Source organism: Oryzias latipes, chromosome 14 (assembly GCF_053564925.1).
Source record: "Oryzias latipes strain Hd-rR chromosome 14, Olatipes_Hd-rR_3.1".
NCBI classification, from domain to species: Eukaryota; Metazoa; Chordata; class Actinopteri; order Beloniformes; family Adrianichthyidae; genus Oryzias; species Oryzias latipes.
The window spans coordinates 20,991,326-21,013,920 of NC_136250.1; the positions used below are offsets into that span (position 1 = coordinate 20,991,326).

General features: G+C 38.0%; 2 protein-coding genes across 5 annotated transcripts; both read right to left on the minus strand.

The window, feature by feature from the left end:
* Positions 1–1,948: 1,948 nt before the first annotated feature.
* rom1a (retinal outer segment membrane protein 1a) lies at positions 1,949–7,696 on the minus strand. The gene is made up of 5 exons (XM_004076590.4): positions 7,556–7,696; positions 7,055–7,288; positions 4,742–5,172; positions 4,426–4,672; positions 1,949–2,708 (listed from the first exon to the last, which is right to left on the minus strand). The coding sequence occupies exons 2-5, from the start codon at positions 7,202–7,204 to the stop codon at positions 2,490–2,492; spliced, it is 1,047 nt and encodes a 348-aa protein (XP_004076638.1). The 5' UTR covers positions 7,205–7,288; positions 7,556–7,696; the 3' UTR covers positions 1,949–2,489.
* A 2,954-nt stretch (positions 7,697–10,650) lies between these two features.
* On the minus strand, positions 10,651–19,120 carry LOC144983592 (uncharacterized). Of its 4 annotated transcripts, XM_078930384.1 has the most exons (8): positions 19,046–19,120; positions 18,537–18,799; positions 16,070–18,452; positions 15,708–15,736; positions 14,397–14,558; positions 14,247–14,313; positions 14,004–14,108; positions 10,651–13,143 (listed from the first exon to the last, which is right to left on the minus strand). In XM_078930384.1, the coding sequence occupies exons 2-8, from the start codon at positions 18,737–18,739 to the stop codon at positions 12,292–12,294; spliced, it is 3,801 nt and encodes a 1,266-aa protein (XP_078786510.1). In that variant the 5' UTR covers positions 18,740–18,799; positions 19,046–19,120; the 3' UTR covers positions 10,651–12,291. The 4 variants fall into 4 exon arrangements, with proteins under 4 accessions (XP_078786510.1, XP_078786511.1, XP_078786512.1 ...); XM_078930385.1 differs by lacking the exon at positions 19,046–19,120 and having other exon boundaries at positions 18,537–18,845; XM_078930386.1 differs by lacking the exons at positions 15,708–15,736; positions 16,070–18,452; positions 18,537–18,799; positions 19,046–19,120 and having other exon boundaries at positions 14,397–14,613.
* Positions 19,121–22,595: the final 3,475 nt, after the last annotated feature.

Genomic DNA, 22,595 nt, shown 5'->3' on the forward strand with positions numbered 1-22,595 from the left:
AAAAGAAGAGGAAGAGTAGTGAGGTTGCGTGGTGGAGGAGTTAGGGGGCAAAACCGAGGAAGAGGCCGAAGACATGTATGTGTTCCTGATGAGATGCGGATGGAGTTCATTTCACGCTACTCTCCTTTCCTTACTGTAACCCTATTGAAGAATTTTTCTCAGCATGGAAATGGAAAGTTTATGATCGCCAGCCACATACACAAATGACCCTCCTGGCTGCCATGGATGCAGCGTGTGATGACATCACGGCAGACGTCTGCAGAGGCTGGATAAGACACTCTAAAAGATTCTTTCCACGCTGCATTGCAAGAGAGGATATTCGCTGTAATGTGGATGAGAATGTGTGGCCTAACATACAGGAACGACAAGAGGTGTAGGAAGATCACAACAATTCCTACTGCACTGCCTGCACTGTTGTACAGAATATTGTCCTGTTTCCCTTTGTGTTACTGTTTGCAGTGGGTTTTTTCTATGTTGGTATGACATGGTCTGCCAACAAATTACAAAATGAACAGTAAAACTGTAAATGTGAATCTTGTCCAGTCTCTTGCAATCAAACAAAAAATGTGTAACTTACATTTTACAATAATTGTCATCAAAACTTTAGTCATAGTTTACATCAGAACTTCCCTCAAAAGCACATAGTTATATTAACAACATGACTAAGTAATTTGACTGTCTTGTTCGTAGACAATGACACAAGGACTTGACATTCTGATGGCACTGACATGTTCAATGACATAAAGACTTAGTTTTGAGAGATGAACTAAAGATTTTGAGCAAGTTACAGGCTTTTGCAAGAAATCCATAGTGTTTTGCTGTTTGTACAAATTGTTTGGAGAAATGCACACACGTATTTGCAAACTTCAATTCTGATCTGAGAATTGTACTAAAGCGACTGAGAAAAACTGTAAAGCGACTGAGAAAAAACTGTAAAATAGCAAATTATATCCCTAAAGTAATGAGCCACTTTTTAAATTATCTCCTTTTTTTTCCACCCTTAGACCTGCATCTTTGACCCCGAACTGGAATACAGCAGATTCAGAAGATAGATGGACTTTTTTACTGTAACCTTTTCCCCATAGATGGACTGTCTGCCTTTTCCACACTAGGGCGCCCTCTAGTGGTTTACAGCTGGTAAAAAGACTAGACCATTTCAGTGTGGCATAACGTACACAACTATAAGCTATTTATGTATATACTAGGGCTCTGCAATCTTACTGTAAACACTAACACTACTTACCGAGCCAAACTCAGCGAGAGACACAAAGTCCCACTTCACCATCTACAAAAAATGCTTTTGTGGCTATTGAGCCATTAATTTCTGAAAAATATAATTTACAAATATATTCAATAATTAAATTGTAACAGTGCTACATTTATATTATAATACTTTTGACATCAGCACATGTAGTTTAACATTTTGCCGCAAATCCTATTTTATACACCAATATCTGACTTTTGACATGTAATATATTCTAGACAGACAGACAGACAGATAGACAGATAGACAGATAGACAGATAGATAGATAGATAGATAGATAGATAGATAGATAGATAGATAGATAGATAGATAGATAGATAGATAGATAGATAGATAGATAGATAGATAGATAGATAGATAGATAGATAGATAGATAGATAGATAGATAGATAGATAGATAGATAGATGGATAGACGTCTTTGAGGAGTACACGGTTCACCTCACTGCAACCCGTTGAGGTGAGTAAAAAGCCAGGGCAGCAGTTTGGAGATTCCAGTAGGTAATGTGTTTATCAGCTTTACAAAGGTGGAAAACAGAGGACATACTTGACAGTCTTCATTGGATTACACTGATCATCCAATCTTCTTAGTCCAATTCCTTTCACTGATCCTGTGAAGTGAGAAGGGAAAGGGAGCCCTTTGAGGCACCTGCCAGACACTCAAAAAGACTCCACTTCACAAAACTTTTAGTAATTCCAAATTTTATTAAGTCATCTCTTCAGTTATGTCATAGTTCTGTTGCACATCAGAGCATTTTTGCCTCAATTCTCTCTACAGTCAGCTGTAAGTCTTTGTTCAAAATTTAAATAGCAATTTTTTAATGTTTTTTTTTCTTTACACAGGTTGTGAGAGTAAAATTAGCTGTGCGTGTCATTTTAAAAAGCAGTTATGTGTAGTTTTGTGGCTGTACAAATTCCAGTACAACAAAGAATGAAAATGCTCATGTACAGTAAACAAATGAAAAAGTAAAATAAAGATGGGGTTTGATAAAAATACTTGTTCAAGCATGTTCCGTCAAATGAGAAGATACAGTACCTGTCATAAATTTCAATGTAGAGAGAATTTATGTTACCACTTAATGGTTTTTTGACAATAAAAAACGTGATTTTATTTTTCTTTAAATCCATACAAATTGGTAATAATTGTTTTCTCTTCAAAATGAAGTTAATAATTAGTTGCCGTCTCTTTGTAAAAACTATTTACATGTTTGTACATATTGTGTGTTTCAGGGAACAGCTGGAGGTTTTTCTGCAGCATCGCCCTCTTCCACCTTTCCACCATTCTTAAGCAGGAAGAATTTTAGCACAGGGTCAAGGTACTCCATGATGGTGTCTTTCACCCCCTTCTCCAGCAAGTACCCCTCTGTCTCGATCTCTGTGTTTTCTTTTCCTGCCACTGCCTCCATGGCAGTTTGCAGGAAACGCAAGCTCACCAGCACTGAGCCCTGCAGAGGCATAAGGGAGACTTAGAACAGCTTCAACACCATTTAAGTACGACCTGAGATAAATTTCTGTTACACCACACTGTTGTTGGCACCATAAATAAATGACAAATGATCAAGGAAGAAGAACTCAGACTTTAAATTTAGATTTAAGCAATTTAAGTTTTAATCTACGTACACAACGGGCACGTGACGCGTTTACACATTTAGACCCATGGTATTCACACTGGACAAGCAGGGAGGGGCTTCTTTTTTTCCTTTTTCTACTGTTTACTAGCGCATGTCAGCATTCTACATTGGAAGAGGCTTGGTGTGAAAAGTCAAAGTGGTGTAAATCTCGCTCCAGGCTTTTTCTTCTTGTTGTCATAGAATTCTGGCCGGCCACAAACCACAATGATTAATTTTTCCTTTATGATCAATTTTAAAATGGTTGACATTCTTGTGAATTAGGATACGTCAAATCAAAGTCCTTGATTAGACAAAGTTTGACCAATGGCCATGCATTTTGTACATAGAGCCCAAAAACGGTCATAGAAACATGCGTAGCTAGGTATAAACGCAAGAGTTTTGAAAGCGGAAGCCCGAAACCTGCGTTTACATTTACATAAACTTTTTATTGGAGGTGGCCGCTTGAACGCGCGTTGCCGAGGGTGAAATTAACATAGTTTTAGAGACAAGGACTTTAAACCCAACCACAAAGAATTGAAACTTGACTTGAGATGTTTGCTTTAGGATAGTACTTTGAGTTTTTTTTTATTATTAGATTTTAAGACATCTGTTGGTTTTGACTAAGTTTATTCCCTATTGTCTTAGTATTCTGTTTATTTTGAAAAAGCACAGCGATAGTAACTGTTTAATGTTTTTTTTCCACTTGTCTTTGTAGATTCTCATTCTGCTTAGTAAATTCTATCAATGTTAATAATTAAAGAGATGAAATATTTTCTTTTATAAAAATAAACTACGTCCAGGTGACACATTTTTTACCAATTAAGTTGATCCCCCCCCCCCCCCCCCATAATTATTACTTTATATTTCCAAAGTGACAATTTGTCACAGCAGCTTGTTCTTTCTACCAAAGTGGTGACTTTGATTGATGAGCCAAGATTTCATACTTAACTTGAATCTATGACCTATACTTGAATTCCAATTGGCTAGATCTGAGACTTGATATGATCTTGTGAACATCACCTTAAGACTGGACTTGAAGCTGCTTCAAAAGACCTAAGACTTGACATGAACATGTGATCAAAGACATGACACTGGCCTTGGACTTAAAAAAGACAAGTGAGCATTTCTCCTTTCACGGGAATTTGTTTAGACAAAGTTGAGACTATGCCCCATTATAATCACATAGTTGCTTGTCAATCATAAGTTTCTGGGTTTAAAGTTACCCTAATGAAAAATCCTAACACTATGTTGACATTGCCTTCTGGAATGTGCATTCCACCAACCACTTCCAAAAAAAGTCTGTGTAAACGCGCATTTTGGGCTTCCAATCTGCCAACCATTTAAAAAATTGATAATGAAGGAGAAATTAATAATTGCAGTTTGTCGCCGGCCGGAAGAAGCCCCTCCCTCCTTGTCCAATGTGAAAACCATGGGCTAAACGCGCATTCTTGAATGCATGTCAAATGCCCGGTATCTTTTGTAAACTTGTTGTCTTCTGACGGTTGCGGATGGAAATCCTTATGAAAACAAATGTCAGTGTTGTAGAGTGTACCTGCAAGATAAAGATCGACAAAACTCCGGCCCCAATGGTGTTCATAAGGCCCATGTAGTAATGGACCAGGGCCTCTCTGCAGCCTCGAAGGTAGATGTTGAGCTCCTCGGTTAGGTAGTCATAGTTGTAGTGAGCAGAGTTGTTGGTGAGTTGATACTGGATGCATGGCCGTGGAGATCTGGGGTTACAGCAGCTGAATGGAACTCCATCCACCAGGTAACGGCCATCCACATTGCTCTTGACACGGCTGAAGTAACAAGGTAGAGATTGATTTGATTTTTAATTTCACTCTATTTTGGCGTTTGCTGTTACTTACTCTTTTACTTCCTTGGAGCTGAAATCAAGGTAGCGGTTGCTGATCCACTGAACCTCAAACCAGTCCCTGAAGTCGTTGTTTCCACAGCACTCGAATTCCATCTGCAGACGATCGATGTTCTGCTTCTGGAAGCAGCGGCCTGGGGTGTCTGTGTCTTTGTAGAAGCGAATGCCGTTTCTGAGGCCGGCCTTGAGAGAAGATTCCAGACTGCCTTTCATTGCGTAGCTCATGATGACAGAGAGCAGCATGAGAACGGTGAAGAAGCATGAAACCGCAAAGTAAGGCTTCAAGAAATTTTTCCAGCGAGGAAAGCGCCCGGCATCCAGGGCATCCTGACAGATCTTTGACGCAAAGTAGTTTATGCCCAAGGAAGCCAGCCCAACAATCATCAGGGTATTGGGAACAATGTGAATATCTGCGTTATCCATTACCTGTAAGTGAATCACAAAGAGGAGGATTTACTGACGGAATTTATTCAATGAAGATTGTTTTAGAGATTTCTTTTGAGGATGACCTTGCAGCTGCCATTGACCCCCAGAAAACCTTGTTCCAATTTTGCAGGATTCTTAATGGGGAAACTCTCTGTCCCTGATCTCATGAAATTTCAATTTTGATAAGCTAAGCAAGTCAAAAGAATGTTACAGACTGTTACAGACTAATTTAAAAGAAAAGAAAAACAAATCCTCAGACATGTAGAAGGTATTTAAAGAGCCTATGCCATGCTTTTCTTAACCCTTGTGCTATCTTAGATGACCCCACCCTTGCATTGACGTGTTCTCCCTACCATGACAAAGGTGGATAAAGGTGGAAAGATTTCTTGTAATCCATGGACACCAGTGAGGTTCACAAATCATTGAAGAAAAAAGGTTCAGCGCACTGTCTAGTGGGGTCTAGATGACCCAACTCCCAATGTTAACGTGCCTGGGATAGCACAAGGGTTGCATTGCAACAATTTTCAGGTTGTTTTTTTTTAAAGTTTGTGCACAAAGTAACACTAAATCATTTTAAAAAAGGTTAGTGTATTCATAAAAAAAAATCCTTTCAAACATTTGTCATTGAATGTTATTTTCCACTATCCTCAATTAAAAGTCCTAAAAAAATATAAACTTTGATATTTTTGCTAAAAAATGTATACAAAATCAACATTTGTTTAAGTATTCTTTAACCTTAAGCTTGTAGTGGAAAATCTTCTGTTTTTTAACTGTAAAAAACAAATAGTGCAGAATTATGGTGACATACTTCATATGCAGAACGTGTTCAAATACACAGAAGAAGAAAAAAACTGTCCAGTCCAAATAAATGAATGAAGAAAAGAAAGTTTTGTAAGGTAATAATCTTCGCACTTCTAATACCTGAAACCTGATATCTATCCATTAACATTGGGGATTCCTGAAAATATTTCCTTTTTTTTTCTTTTTTTTAAAGCTTGTGAAGTAACAAATGTACAGTAAGATATAAAATACGATCAAATCAAAAAAATTTTTTTTTAACTTGATTCAAGTTCTAATTTGATGGTAATAACAAACAGAAAAAAATACTATTCCAGCTGGTTTTATGAATGCTTTAGTCATGGTTAATTTTTTAACTTCTGGAATCTCCACACAAAATTGGAAACATTTATCAGAATCCAGAGGATAATTGCTATCACCAGAGTAATGAGTCATCTTCTTGGTACAGATTTAAGAGCTGAATCTGTAACACAGACTGCTAATTACTGGGATCCAGTGCTTCCTATCTCCACGATGGTGCATCTTTTTTCTTCTCTCTTTTATGTGGGAACAACATTTTTTTTCATGTAATATAAAATTACAGCTGCTTAAGTCTGTTGTTTGGACAAAGATGACAGCTTTAAGTGATGGGGATTAGTTTGATTAAGGCTGACAGAGACTTTATGAAGTGATTAGTGAGAATCCAAAGTGGGTCACAGGTTTATCAATGTTCTCTCTGGTCAGTGAAACATATTTTTGTTGATCACATTTATCAACAACAACCAAACTGTTTTTCTCAGTACTTGAAATTTAAGACACAATTGACAAAATAGAACAGTTAATATATGATTTTGTGTCTTGACAGTACCAAGAGGGACTGGATTTAGAATGCATTTTGTCTGCAACATTGAAAATGGCTTTGATCAATGTTTCCTCTGCAGACTAACTGAAATTGTTTTAACACATTTTTTTCAGCCCACTCACTTTTTCACCTCAGCATGATTACCTTTCAAAACAATATTTTCACAGAGTTTACAGCTGTCAAAGGATAAAAAAGCAATTTCAGAAAGACTTCAAAGAAAATAATATGTATATCTTCCAGTACCTCTGCCCTCCTGAGGAGTTCTGTCTTGAGGAGGCACCCCAGGGTGAAGGTTGTGGCCCCGGCAACTGTGGCACACCAGGAGAGGAGCCACAGTCCCTGGGCCAGCTTCACCCTTTTTTGAAAGGGGAACTTCATCTTCATCACGACCATGATTGCAGTGAGGGAGTCCGAACCTTACCAGGGGAATAGGGGAAGGAGAGCGACGAGGTGACAAGGGACGATGCTGTTCTCTGTCTGCAGGAGAGGAAGAGAGGTGAGAGGCAGGGCTCCAAAGGCTTAGAGATGACGATGAAGGAAGTGAAACACAACAACTTTGAAAATTGAACCAGCTATGTCAGAAAAGTGCACAAATAAAAAAAGCAAAATAATACAAAATTATAACTAAAACAAAATTTCCTTTAAAAGGTTTTCAGAAAATCTTTGGACATTAAAGTTTTCCAGGTTTACTGTAAATTCGTGTGCCCCCCTCATGAAAACAGAAGCAGGTAATGCAAAGTTCACCTGAATTTTCTCCACAAAAAATCCTAAAAAAAGTGCAGTTGTCCCCACAGACCACTGTGCACCTTCCAGTGTGCCACTCAGTGGATTTGGCACACTGGATTTGGCCAACCTGGATGCTGGGAGCGACTTACTGCTAATGCCTACCTATCCTATTAAACTAGCCTGAAGATCCAGGCCACTGTCTGCTCAGCACCCAATACTCATTCAGACATTTGTGAAAGACAAACCCAATTAAACCTGACAGACAGATATGGATATTATTAACATAGATCATTTCTCCATTTCTGGGCCTCCTCTGCTGTGACATTTGACCCAAAGTCTGCTTGTTTCTGTTTGGTCTTCTTTTAGTTTGGTTCGATTTGTATTTCTGCTCCATTTTAGATCTTTTTTGATCTTCAGGATACAGATGATGATGTTCTTTAGATGTATTTCTGTGCAGAGGTCAGTGTCACTCAAAACCCCAGACTTTGCATATTTGCAGCAAAGCTGCAAAAATGTTAAAGCATTTTCTCAAAACTGACATACCTCAGTTTCATGGAAAAGTTTGGGGCAAATCTAATGGCTGATTTGCAAAGAAGTTTTTTGAAAGTGGTTCAAAGGAAGTCCTCTTTTGTCTGAAATGACATCCATCAGGTTGCAATCTTTTTAACGTTTAGCCTCTTAAGACTCAAGCTAATATTTGAGCTAACCCTCTACACACAGTCACAGAGCCCAAGTCCAGCAGAACAAACTATTGTAATATAATAAAACCCAACATAACCCAAAATGTGATGTCCACACATGTAGACACCTTATCTTAAGACGTTTAGAATCGTTGTGCAGACAGAAGACGAGAAAGGGAATTGTCTGGCCTACAGATGCAGCACAACAGCTGTCAACCATGGTGGGAGAGGAATCATAATTTGGATTTACATTAAATGCATCAAAAGAATCAGGGAAGCTTCCAGTCAAAGCATATTTGACCCAAAGACTCCACAGATAAATATGTGGCAACGCATTTGACAGTAAAGTGTGGTTAAAATGGGAGTAGCCACTTTTATGACATTTTAACACGTCAACTCAATTATAGTCCATAGTGACAACTATTGTTTTTATTGCATGTTTGTTATGCATTAAAATCAACTGCAGGAGAGCTTAGTAAAAAAAACAAGACAGTTAGATCATCAGAAATGTTTTATTCAGCATTTATATTGTTTTTTTTTAATAAACAAGATTTATAAACACCATCATCAAATACATATTTTTAACACAAAACAATGTAGTCAATCTGTTTGTGCATCTGTGCTCATTCATCACATGGGCAAAAAAAAAAAAATTAATTCCTAACCTAGTTCTCTATTATTTAGGTTTTCTGCCTCTGGCATCAAAGTACCCAATGAGTTATATCACTATAGGAGACACGCCCGCTTGGGAAGCCTGGCCGACGGTGGCGGAGCGCGACGCCATCTTGGTGAGGTCGACGACGCCCACATGACAATGATTTCTATTGCTTTTAGTGGTGTCTAGGTAGCTTTTATATACTATATATATTTTTACATTTATATGTATTTATACATATATGTAAATATATTATATTTATATATATAATATATATATAGATACATCATTTGTTGTTGTTAAAGAAGAGAAACAGGCAGCCTTAAAAGCTCAAACTTTAATGAAAATGCATTGTTGCAGGACTTCTTACGAAGAAAAAAATAATTTCAAAGAGTTTTTAAAAATAATTTCTAAACATTTAGAAGTTTTAGACCTCTTTGACATGTAATTTAAATTATTTAGAAAAACCCAACAATGAGTCAATAATAATAATAATAATAATAATAATAATAATAACAAATCAATAGTAAGTCAATACAAACAATAAATAAATAATAAGTCAATAATAATAATAATAATAAGTCTATTAATAATAATAATAATAATAATAAAATAAATATTCAAAAGAAGTCCAAAAGTGAACAATAGATTTACCCTAAAAAAGCAACAACTACAACAACAAAGAAAAACAATAGATTTATACTGATTCATGTGAGTGATCAATTTGGTATAACACAGATGGTATGGTGTCGGGTTTCAAGCAAACAGTCTGGCCTCTTATCAAAATGTGTTTCCACAAATGTTTGTAACATATCCAGACTGTATTGCTAGTTGGTACCACAGTTATCCATCTGGGTTAGATCTCTTTATTGCTAAGATCCACTTTTTCCTTAAGTCTGAATCCATTGGAAACCTGCAAGAAAAGTTCAATCACTGAGTCAGAAATGTATAAATCTATATTACTATAATAGCCTAGTATGCTGTATACAGGTTTAGCAAAATAAAATGTACATTTATGTCAAAAGCAAATTATACGAACATCATGCAGCATGTTGATAACAGCCCTGCAGCATCAAGCATGTCAACATGTGTATGATTAATGAAGCCCCTGCAGCTTTAAAAGAAAAAAATTAGTACTTACCTGTGAAATGATATACCTTCCTCCTTCATGGACTCAGTGCTCTGATTTTGGCAGTTGAAACCCGCAAAATTAACTGGTATTATGCAAAAAATGTGTTCACATGCATGCACTGCAGTAGTAACTTGACCTCACCAAGATGGCGGTGCTCTCCTCCCATGAGGAACCACAGGATGTCTCCTCTAGTTATATAACTCATTGAAAGTACCCCCAGGGTCCCCGTTGGGGGTAACTATGAACGCTTCAGAAACTGAGCAGAGGCCAAACTTGATTCCACCTTTATTACACAACAGTGTCATGATAGGGGCTGCTGGGTAACAGAGTCACTATTCCTTTCGTTTCATTTTTTTTAAGATAAAATTTGTGTTTTGTTAAAAATGTAAATTAAATACAGTTTTATAGACATTTTAACACTGAGGTAATTTAAGTTTAGTGAATGGATTGTAAAAGGCAAAAGTGCAGTTTAAGGGTCTGTTGTATTGAATATATCATGTGATGTGGTATTCCATTCATTAAAATCAAAGTTTTAATTTGTTTATTTGAGTATTTAAAAAAAAAATCAGAATAACTACATCTTGCTTTAAACCACCCTTTTCCACATATCCCTTTTGAAGATGACAAGAACAGACCAGGGAAATACTGTTTAATTCCTCTTTTATTATTTTTACCATCAGTATTTGTTCTAGTGTATGCAACGCAGACATAGTTACAAGGTTTTGCTCAATGAAGATTCTGAGCTTTTGATAAATCCTGCAAGAGGGAAAAGAAGACTGCATAACTTCAGCTGCTTTTTTGTTCTAACAAATACTTTGTTACATGGAACACATCTAAATAATAAATAATTAAAATAAGAATAGGCTAAAATATGCAATGGCTTCCTATACAGTTAGAGGACTTTATATGAATATACACAAATTATCTTTTACAGTACAGTAAACATCATGGCTACATTTTCCTAAAATCTAGAAAACTAACTATTTCTGCTTTTATATTTCTCTTTGTATTATTAAATGCACATATTACAACAAGCTGGTTGATTCAAAGCTACTGGGAGTGTTTACATTTACATATCTCACATTTCTGGTTTGAGATCCTGTAACACGGAGTCATGCTAAAAGAATTTACATTCTGTGATTGATCTAAGGGTTCACATATAAGGGAACTCTACTGCCTAATACAATAACAGCTGGCATGTTGCACAATTAATCTGAGGCATGGACCTCATGCTCACATCAGATTTACAGAACTACATAAACATCACAGGAAGTTCAGGAGCTACAATTCTTTAAACCCTAACATATCGTGAAGGTTTCTCTTAATTCTAGTAAATGTGTGTGAGTGCCTTTGAGTGCACATGTACAAAAAATTCCAATCTCTTTAAATGAAAATCCTGGTTTAAGTGTTGTTAACGTGTTCTTCCAGCATTTTTCTAATGATGCAGGACATGTATAACGAAAAGTAAGCTTAAAATAGCATTTCTGAGTATTTCTTTAATTCAATTATTTGTGTCAAGAGCAGACGACAAATTGATCCGTGTACGTCCTTGTTTTCCTCGTCCAAGTTGGCATCTGCATCTAAACTGTACGGATGGATTGCTCCAATATTGCTCACCATTTTTGTTGGACCAGTAATATTACTTTGGAGTTGTGAGGGGTGTAAGCTAGCCGAAAAGCGTGTAAATAAAAGGATGATGGGCTTACTCTGCGCCAACTCAGAGGCAAATTTGTAATGAACTACTGCCGCCCTGCAGAAACTATGTCCTAGAAAACAACACAGGTTTTTTGATTTTGTCTAAAAACGGCATAATTATATTTAAAAGACCACTGCGAATGCTTTTAGAATAGATCAAAATTTCATAGCATTGCAAGATTTGCGCCAGAATTCTTCCAGTCACAAATTCTTAAATAGAATTAAGAATTCTTGCACAAGACAACCCCATTACTTTAAGTAAGTTTGAAATGTATTTAATTAAAGAAAAGCAAATATATAGGGATATACTTGAATTTTTTTTAAAACAGTCAAAATTCTTAGAACAAAGTCCTTTTTTTGCATTCTTACTTTAAAAATGACAATGCTGAGACATTCCCTCTGACAAAATGCAATCATCAACTCAATAACCCACCTCAGTAGTTAAGCTCCGTACAACGTAAATAAAGTTTTGACCAGATAATATGCAGATAGCTACTCACTGCCACTCTTAATTTTTAAGATACAAATAGAGATTTCCATTTCCAAGAACTACAAAATAAAGTTACTATTGAAAACTGTTCTTGGTAGTAATTCATAACTGTGTTCGCTCCCCTTTCATCATTTCGTCAGGAATCCCTCCTGCCCACCCACGAACCTCAGCGCCACTTTGCTCTCTTTCCTCGCTGAAGGGGACGTTACAAATCAAGTGGTTGAGCATCCGTTCAGCTGACTGCAGACTAGCAAGGTTGGTTTCTGTTAGACTCGTCTCTGGTCCTCTGCTCTCTGTCCTCCTACTGACAACTGTGTCCTTGGCGCTGCTCATTCTCCAGTGATGAATGATCTCATTATCCATGTCTTCAACAGCTTCATCCTCTGAATGGTATATCATAGCCTGGGTGCCTCTGAGCTCTTTTTGCCTGTCATGGCGCGCTAAAGGGATTTCTTCCAGGCTTGCTGACCGGATCAATATGGCAGACTTGAGGCTTGGACTAGTGATCCTGTAACAATCCTCCTCTAGATTGCAGTTGGGGTGATTCTTAAAACCAGAAAGGCAGGGACTGGCGTGACATGGAGGCCAAAACTCGTTTTGGACCGTGAATTGAAGCTGAGGTATCTGTATCGGTCTCAGAGATGGACATCTGATGATATCCTCACCTCCCGATTCACTGTCTTTGTCCATGTCTACTTCGTGGTGTCTCCACGATTGGTCTCTGTTTGATCCTGTCAGTGTTATCCGTGGGGCGTCTTCTCCCATCTCCGACCAGTCAGATTCCTCCTCCTCCGGAACAGAGCCCAAAGCTTGCTCCTGCCCAGAAGCTTTGTCCCTTCCGAAGTTTTGGCAGTCCATGAACTGAGCAGGTGGAGGCGTGATAGAAGAAATTGTCTGACTGATGACATCACCTGGATGAGAACCAAAGTTGGTTTGGTCCAACCCGGATGTTACCTACAATATGGAGAGAGTGTGAAACATGTAAAGAAAGTCAAAGAACTTTGTACATATTTAAATAGTTCCTCCAAGGCTAACATGTCATTGGTATTCCTCAAGCTTTGTGTAGAACAGGAATCTGCAACTGTTAACTCTAAAACATCCATTTGGTTCAGTTTGTTACAAAACCAAGCAAGAACTGTAAAGTCTTACCTTATTGTTTAGAAAAATACACTTTACTTATGTTTTTGTGCCTATTCAGCCATTCATTTTAAGACTTTCAAGTATTTATGATCAGTTAATTATAACAGCGTTATGGTTTTTTATATATAACAATTTTAATTTATTTTACTTGTGACAACAGCAAATTAAAGTTCCTTTCAAAATAAAATTCGCCCAGTGTCAAAAAGGATCCTCCTGCTGATGCAGATTTACTTGGATTAAAAATGCAAGAAAGTCAAGTCCAACATTTTCTATCATAATTTTTGAGCATCTTCATCCTTTATCACCTTTTTACTACCTTTTACTTCTTACTTCTTTTAAGACAAACTTTGTCTCTGAACAGCAGCTAGACTCTGTTGTTCAGCAGCAAATAAAATTGTGAACTTTAAGTTTATTCTGATGATGTAAAATCTGACAGTATTTTAGACTTTTTGCCATAGTTTTCTCAGTTTATCAGTTATCTAAAATATATTAAAAATCTAAACAAAAATGACAAAACTTTATTACCAAAAACAAATTAACTAAAAATACAAACCCATTATTTTTTCAAATTGTCAGCATTTTTCTTCAAAGCTAAAGAGCCACAATGGAGAGATAAAGGATCTCCAGAGCCTCAGGCTGCAGACCTCTGGCGTAGAAGAAAATCAAAACCTCACGTTTAAAGTTTCCATGTTGTTGGCCAGTTTTGCATCTGTAAGCTGTTGGGTCAGTTCGGAAATACGCAGGTTCAGCCTCTCGCGTTCGTTTTCCATGTTAAGAGCCTAATAGGGACAGACAAGAAGTACAGTCATTCTCACAGACTTTCATTAAATGGAGAAATTTAACACAATCCTTTAAATATCAAAATAAATCTAAAACACATTTATTTTTAAAAGACATGAAAGTAGCTGCAATCTCACCACTGAGTGAAGCTTTTGCTCGAGAAGGGTATTACTCTGTTGCGTGGAGGAGCAGGTGTCATGAAGTCTTAGATGAGACAGAGATAATGTTAGTTACTTGTCTACTGGATCATCTTCTGTGAGTTACATCTGCACATTAAAACGTTTCACCTTTTAAATCTATCCATGAGCAGATTGAGCTCCACGCGAGTCCTCTGAAGTTCAGTTTCTAACAGCTTTTGACCACTGAAGAATTCTTCTCCCAAACACTCCATCCTCACCGCCGTCTTCATCAAACTTTGGTGCAGGCCTTCATTTTGATCATGCAGAATCCTGTCAGGACGTTTACATGACAGACAATGGCCTTCAGGTTTTTTTTATTAAGGCCTCGTCACACTGCCACTGTGTCCAATTTTCGCGTTGTCCATGGATAAAATTTTGGTCTTTTGTGATACATGCTTGATATAAGTAATTCAAAAGCATTTCTTGCATTCATCATTTGTCGATACCCACAGATGTCCGCAGAGGGTTTCAGCTGACAGGTCTTTACTTGAATTTGGTTTTGAGCTGTTTACATATTTTTGATCGGTTGAATTACGCAGTTCATGCGTAGTTTATACACAATTGTTACATAAATCTTACCCAACAGTGCGGAGATGCATAATTTTTTTTTTTTGCCATTCTGTGACCGTCGAAATATGTATAATGGACTTTTCACGTACCACTGATGTATAACTTTAGCGTTTTTGGCGCATTTAGCACATAAAAATTATGTAAGTGACGCATGAATCCCTAATGAATTGCATGTACACAGCACAATAATCATGCAGGAGGGGTGCATTTTGTGACTGGTATCTAACTTGGCCGATCTTTCACCCTTCCTACAACCCTGTCAAGTTTCTCCCAGGGCGGTGTTGGGCGCCACCCAAAAGGGGGCCATGTACGGCGGTCGCAGATGCGATTCTGGACGTGCGCTGGGTCCTTCTTACGGATCTCCCTGGCTGCGGCGGGCTGCCTTGGCTGGCGCCTATAGCAACCGACAGAAATGGTGCTGATTTGGGGAATCCTATTGTTTGAGTAAAACAAAGCATCGCGAGGACCCAGCGGCAAGTGCTGACCATGGTGCTGACGAGATGGAATTTCTGCTCAGAGCTCTGAATGTCAAAGTGAAGAAATTCAGTGAAGCGCAGGTTCACATGTTCTTTGCGTGGTATATTAATAATTTTTCTATGGTTTTATTGTGCTTTATTTGTGAAACATCTGTTAAAATGTCCCGTAAAGACCAGAACTTTTCTTACATTTTCTACATATATTCATGTGTAACCAGTTGTCATTAATGCAATATGTGCAAAATGTACATAGCGGCTGCGTGACACAGCCTTTTATACTGTTGCTGCTACTGGACACCTTTTTAGTCGTAAGTACCAGTTGTTTTTATGCCTTTTGCTAAACAAGTTGTAAAAAAAACACCATCACACTTACATGATTCTTTCCAGGCCATGCTTTTTTTCCTGTATGGAAAAAAAGATTGAGTTATGAATATTTTAAAAGGTTAATGATGCCCACAGGGGTAAAAACTATGGGGGTTGACACAAAACATCAAGCTGGATTGATTACCAATGGTTTGTGCATGACAACTAATCTATTACTCTGTAATAAGCAGTCTGATGTCAACCATGGTGTCCATTTGGCAGCCAAATCAATGAGAAAACATCTAAGCAGAATATCATTACGTAATATGCCAGTGATGCATATGAGATAAAAACTCTGGTTCTGATAGCTGTTTTAAATGTGATTTCCAATTTTATGTAAACAAAGGAAGAAAGAAAATCAGCATGTCCTACTTTGAGCATTGATGGGCCAGCAAAGCTTGTTTGTTCCTCCTCCTGACTGGATGGGCTGTTTGCTGTCTCATGGGAAAGATGTTTGCTTATATTAGCCTGTGGGTTTTCTTGTGATGAGAAAGTTGAATGCTCCTTTGGAGCTGTATTATGGTCATCAAGAACTTCATGGTTAAGATCGCTGTTTTTGACGTGGTCACACTGGGTCTGAGGCTCATGGTGACCTCCAAGGTGCTGCTGGTTGCTGGATTTGTGGTAATCTTCAGGATAATACTGATCAGCTTTGCTGTGGTGATCTCCCTGGTCACGCTGGTGGCTTTTGTTAAGGTGGTCTTCTTGGTCATGATGGCATGTATTGTGGTCCTCAAAGGAGTGTCTGCCAGGTTCCTTCTTGTGGTCACCATGACGATGAGGATGGTTATGGTTTTCTCTGTGATGATGATGATGATGGTGATGATGGTGATGATGGCCAGGATCATGGTAGTCTTCGTGGGGGTTTCCTCGAGTTTCATTTTTGTAGTTTCTGTGATGATGAGAATGAGAAAGCCCGTAATGGTCTCCGTGGTGATGGTGATGAGGATGAGGATGTTGACCCGGGACATGGTGGTCTTCATGTTGATGATGATGGCCTAGGCTAAGGAGGTCTTCATGGGGATAATCACAAGGCTCATTCTTGTGATCTTTGTGGTGATGGGGATGGTCTCCATGCTGGGGCTGAGAGTCATTGTAATGGTAGTTTGTTGGATGTTCACAACTGTGACTCCTGTAATGCAGATGAGGATCAGAGCAGCAATCACCTTGGGACTGGTAATGATCTTGACCATAACGGTCTCCATGAGCAGGATTAGGTCTACTTGAGTGATCTCCATCGTGATGTTGAGTAACTCTCTTGTGGTGGTTCCCATGGTGATTTGAAGGGTTTTGGCAGTGGTGTTCCTTAGGATGTTCCTGGGGATGTTGTTGAGAAGGATGCGAGTTTGGATGGTTGCTGTGGTGATGACTTTGGGTGTGATGGTCCTCGTGGTTATGTACTCTGGTGCGTTGACCTTTATGCTGATGTACTTTATCTTGACCATGAACATGATAGACTTCTTGATGGTCATGATCATGACAGTGATGGTCAGTTTTCCTATGTTGCTCACCATGAGGAGGAGTTGAATTGTAGTAGTCCAAATGTTGACTCACTTCAGAGTGCTGGTTCTGGTAATCTTGGTGTTTATTGTCAGGACTGCGGTGGTGTCGGCGATGATGCTGATGACCTGTGGTATGGTGATCTCTATGGCAATGCAGATGGTCTGGTTTTTCACAACCTTTATGGTGAGAGTGATGATGCGAGTGGCTACTGTGTGGATGGTGTCTACAAGGAAAATGAAAGTGATGCTCAGAAGTTGGAGACCTTGAGTGTGACCTCCTGTGCCTAAGACTTGTGTTAGATGGTTGGCTAGCAGAATCATGGCCATAATCTGGAAAAGACTTAGATTGAGAAATCGGAGAATGGGAATGTTTGCTTGATTGGGATTGCTTACTTGAGCTAACTGATTCAGCACTAGCAGGTCGACTTCTCTGCTCTCTGAGTTTGTCAGAACTGATTTCTGCCTCCCTGGATCTATTTGAAATCTGTCCAGGACTGCAAGGTCTCTGAGCATCTGTAACTCCAAGAGTAGTGAGTCTCATTGGACTGAGTACTTGCCGTGTGATCTCGTTCAGGAAGGCAGAAAACTTCATTTTTTCTTTCATCACATTCTTCCTTACTTCACACATGTTCATCTCCTGCTTGTTTTCATTTTTACTTTCATTCTCTTCATTGTTTCGGGGTGTTGTGAGATTGTCCATTGATTTGGTTTTACGGACACTTCCATCTCTTCCCAAGCTCTGCCTTCTTGCTCTTCTATTCTTTGAGGATCCCTTGCTGAGACCACTTTGAGAGGACTTGCTTTTTCGTCTCTGCTTGGCAGAACTCCTACTTTGATGGCCTTTTATTAAAGGGACCATGTCATCTCCTTCTTCTAACAATTTTTGTTTCCTTGAAATGTCTGTACAAGACTGAGAAAGCTGAGTCGTTCTGACAGCACGTCTGCCTGAAAACTCACTCCCGTTTTCGGAGGAGACCACAGAGGATGAGGAGGATGCTGTAGAAGAAGAAAATGAAGAAGAAGAAGAAGAAGAGGAAGAAGAAGAGGAAGAGGAAAGGGATGTTGAAGAAGAAGAGAGAGAGGTGGATGTAGAAGATGAAGATGATAAAGTGGAGAAAGAAGACATTTCTGAAAGAGAAACATGTCGATTCTTTTGCTTGTGCTGATGCAAATGGGAGGTCTTTGTATTGTCAGACAGATGGCGATGTTTCTGGTGATGATCGCTGCCAATGTTCTCCTCTGCAGAATGTAAACTATTACAAACAGAAAACATTCACGTTCATTTCGCATCGTGATTAAAACTGATTCTTTCATTTTGAAACTGAAGTGACACTCACTCCTGACTGAGGCTTTCGTCTGACTGATGGTGGCGGCGGTGATGGCTTTGACTTTGGTGATGCTGCCTCACTTGTTGGGATCTCCAGTTGGAGGTCTTCCCCTGCTTGTGTTTTTTGTCTGGATTATCACACATGTCAGATTTGGTGCCTCTGCCCCCTCGACTGTCCTGTCGTGGGTGAATGCCCGCAGCATACTTCTCCATCAGACAACGTCACGGCTGATTCTACAGCTGCAGCCAAAAGATCATTTCCTGGAAAAGCAGCTGCAAAAACGTGGTTCAAATGCAAAGTTTGAATAAAAATGGCACTAAAACCCATTCATTTTTGAACGTAATGGAGAATTATCAACGTAATGGAGAATTATGATAGAGGCAACAATTTAATTGAAAACATTTTGGAAACAAAATTAGAAGAAAAAAAAAGCAAGACAAATATACGTTAAAAAAAAAGTAATAATATGTAAACAAATGATAATTTCAGCCTGTTTATCATGCAATCAGGATACGTACTCACAATCTTTAAAGGGGTCTATTCAAATATTTGGATTCTCCTCTTGTGGCGTTCATTCAGATCCCACTAATGTGAAAAAAGAAGGGTGCCATATCAATATATACTTCTGTGCCATCCAATGACAGAGCGGATGCTTGTTGCAGCCGACTTTGCTGAACTGTTCTGAACCCTGCCCAGGATACCAGCTTATGTAAACCTTTGAAATGTATTTACGTGACTTTGATTATGATGTATAATCTGCATTGATGTGGATACAATTTACATTAACATTGATTTGAACTTACATCCCTGGACATTAATCTATTTATGTTCCAAGTAAAATACCATCTTAATGGGTCTGAATCTAAGTCTAAATCCTATGAAACAAAAAGCACACTTTCCAGATCCTGGAGTTCCTGAAGCACCAGCTTTGCCACCTTCATCACTTTTCTCAGTTTAGGCCATGTTAGGAGTTGTAGCCGTACCTTTTCATCTTGTTTAAATCTAAAATAAACTGTTTTTTTTTTAAGTTATTACTGTTCATGTTATTGCTAGTACTAATGTGGCGTTAATAAGTAATGTCAAATGTTTCTAACAGCAATTAAAGCATAACAATAAAAATAAGAATTTATCTGTATTCTCATTTATCTGTTATTTAACCATCTGTCTGATTTTTTTAGTTGAATGGACGCATTTTTTTACTCGGGACGCCAAATTTAAAGGGGAAAATCTGACCCCTGGGTGTTATTACTGAGTTATTTTTTCAGGAACAACTGACTTGCACTGCCATGTTCCTTTTTACAGGAGAAGAGATCTCCTTGAAAACAGCAATATCTGAATCAAATTAAAAAAATGTTTATTAATCCCTAAGAGGCAATTACATTTTTGCAGAAATCTGTAAAGGGTAATTACTTTACACCATCATAGTAGTGTCAACCTTTGTTGGAAAAGATGCTGAAAATTTTTTATACCGATGTTGTTTCACAGTTTGCAGAGCATTTAGGTTGTTTGTGGGTTTTCTATTATTTTCCGTTATGCAACACTTACATTTGCAAAATCCCTTCAGAATCATTAGTTCCTGAATTAATTAAACCTGAAGAGAAACAGAAAATCTGGTGAACCCTAACAGATTATGACCTGAACATGACGCACAACTTCATCTGATCAAACCAACACAAGGCACTAATTCTCACAGAATCTAGCTATTTTTTATCAACTTGTTTGGTGACAAATTTTAACTTTAAGATTTAAAACCGAACATAAGGTCTGAAGACTTTTCCAAACTAAATAAATAAATAAAAAGGCTATTATTTTGAATTTTTTTGAACTTGAATCTCATGACCCTTCCAGCATTGATGGGGAGTTCTTGCTCTACACATTCTAGACTGGGAAACCACAAAAATAGATCCCTCCAGAGGATCACTTCATTAAAAAGTGAATTTGCTGCAACAAATAATATGAGGTTAAAAATCTTTTTATGCCCAAAAAACTGTGCTGTCAGATTAAAATCAATTTCCTGTCAAGTTTTCTGATTTTTCAGAGCTTTTTGGTAAACACTTGTAACACACTCCAATGCATCACGCATCTGCCCTGTGGATATTTATTTATATTCCTTAAGATTCCCTGAACCCACATTGATCCATGGATGTTTTAAAGCCTCAGATTTGGACTGTTGTCAGCCAGAAAACTGTGTCTTCCAGCATTAGTTTCTTCTTTTGCACAAGAGTCAGTGAGGCTCCTCAGCAGCAGGAAAGTCAAAAACATGTCAGAGGTGAACTCTGCTGTAGCGATGAACCTGCATGACTGGAGGGATTAGTTGGAGGCGGATGTCAGATGCGCTCCACTCTATTTTTTTAACTTATTTTTATGAATTCATGAAAAATGTTTTCTTGCTTGTGTGACTGCATCAGGAGATCAAAGTTCTAATCACTGCAAACAGCTGAAGTTTTAATGCATCTCTGTGAACAAGGCTGCAAATAACTGCACAGTATGTTAGCAACAAAGTCACATTATTGATAAGGACGCCCCTATTATGTCAGTCCAATGAGCAAACTCATAACTCAGAGCTACAGGGACAGAGATACATTGAACTCCAATGGAGAGAAAAAAGCAATCACACATCAGATCAGGCCGTTTCAATGACTGTCTTTTATCCACTAATGTCTCAGATGACATAAAACGGAGGTTTGTACACGTCAGATCTGAAACTTTCAGTCACGATTCTGCAACATGACTCCCATCAATAGCAGGCAGATGTTTCCATGCATCAGAGTGGCCACGCTCAGACGAACTTCCAATCAATGAGTGCTGTTGTGAGATCCACAATGGAAAGTTTGGGGTCAGGGAACGCATGGCGTGCAAATACTGGTGGATTTATGATGTCAACGGTTACCGATTCAACTTTAGTTACGACCAGTAAAGTTACTACAGTTGGAATCCAAAAATATGCATAAAAACAGAAACATTTTGAATGATTTCATAGAAGAGCTACTGAGTAGACAGTGTTTCCACGTACAAATGAAAACATGGAAACCAGACATCTGTGATGTCACACAGCAGGAGGGGATTCGAAGACATGACCTTCCTCGTGATCTCTGACCTCACAGCACAGTATATATATAATATAATATAATATAATATAAAATATAATATAATGTAAAATTATACGGTAAGAATGAAGGCTACAATTTAGAGGTTAAAGTCACTATTGTGAGATTTAATGGAAGATTTTGAGATTAACTGTCAAAATTCATATCAATCTATGGTAGAGTAAAACATTGGTGAACTGATTAAACTTAAAATATGTATAAGTCATAAAAACATTTTAATGTAAATGCAGTTGTTGAGATTATTGCCCAAAAGTTTAGTCTTTACTTTTGCTATCAAAATAACAGGATTAGTCTTATAATTGTATATTAAAAAAAAGGATTTCAGTGTCGTCAATGCTTTTTTTGGTCCCAATTCTTTTCTTCACATCATAACCTTGTGAGGTATTAGATCTTAAACCTTTGAAATAAGAGAAAAGCCCCACTTTAATCACGTTTTGAACTATTTTGAAAGTGTTCCCAGTGGTCTTTTCATTATGATTATGCTGTTTTTAGCCAAAATCTAAAAACTTGTGTTGTTTTCTAGGACGTAGTTTCTGCAGTCGCAGGACTTCATTAGATGTTTGCCAGAGTTGTAGATGGATTATTGGCGGTGAGCAACCCAGACCCCCTTTCTGTCACCCATAACTAAGAGTGCTGTGTTTAAGCAGAGCAGGGACCTTGTGCCCTTCCCAAAATCACAAATAAGATCTCTTTCAAACAACCTATTCATCTGTGCCTGATTCACAACATTTTGAATAAAAAATTCTAAGAAACACAATTTTAAGCTTAATTTTCTTTATACAAGTTCTCCATCACTAGTAAAATGCATCAAAAATGTGTTTAAAACATCAAAAAAACAATTTTTAATTGGAGTGGATCTTTGAAAGAAGGAATACTCAAGGAAAGACTGGGACAACATTTATTGTGCAGAATCATATTTCCTTTTGCAGCTTTCAGGCAGAGTACAACGTACCAGCATGAA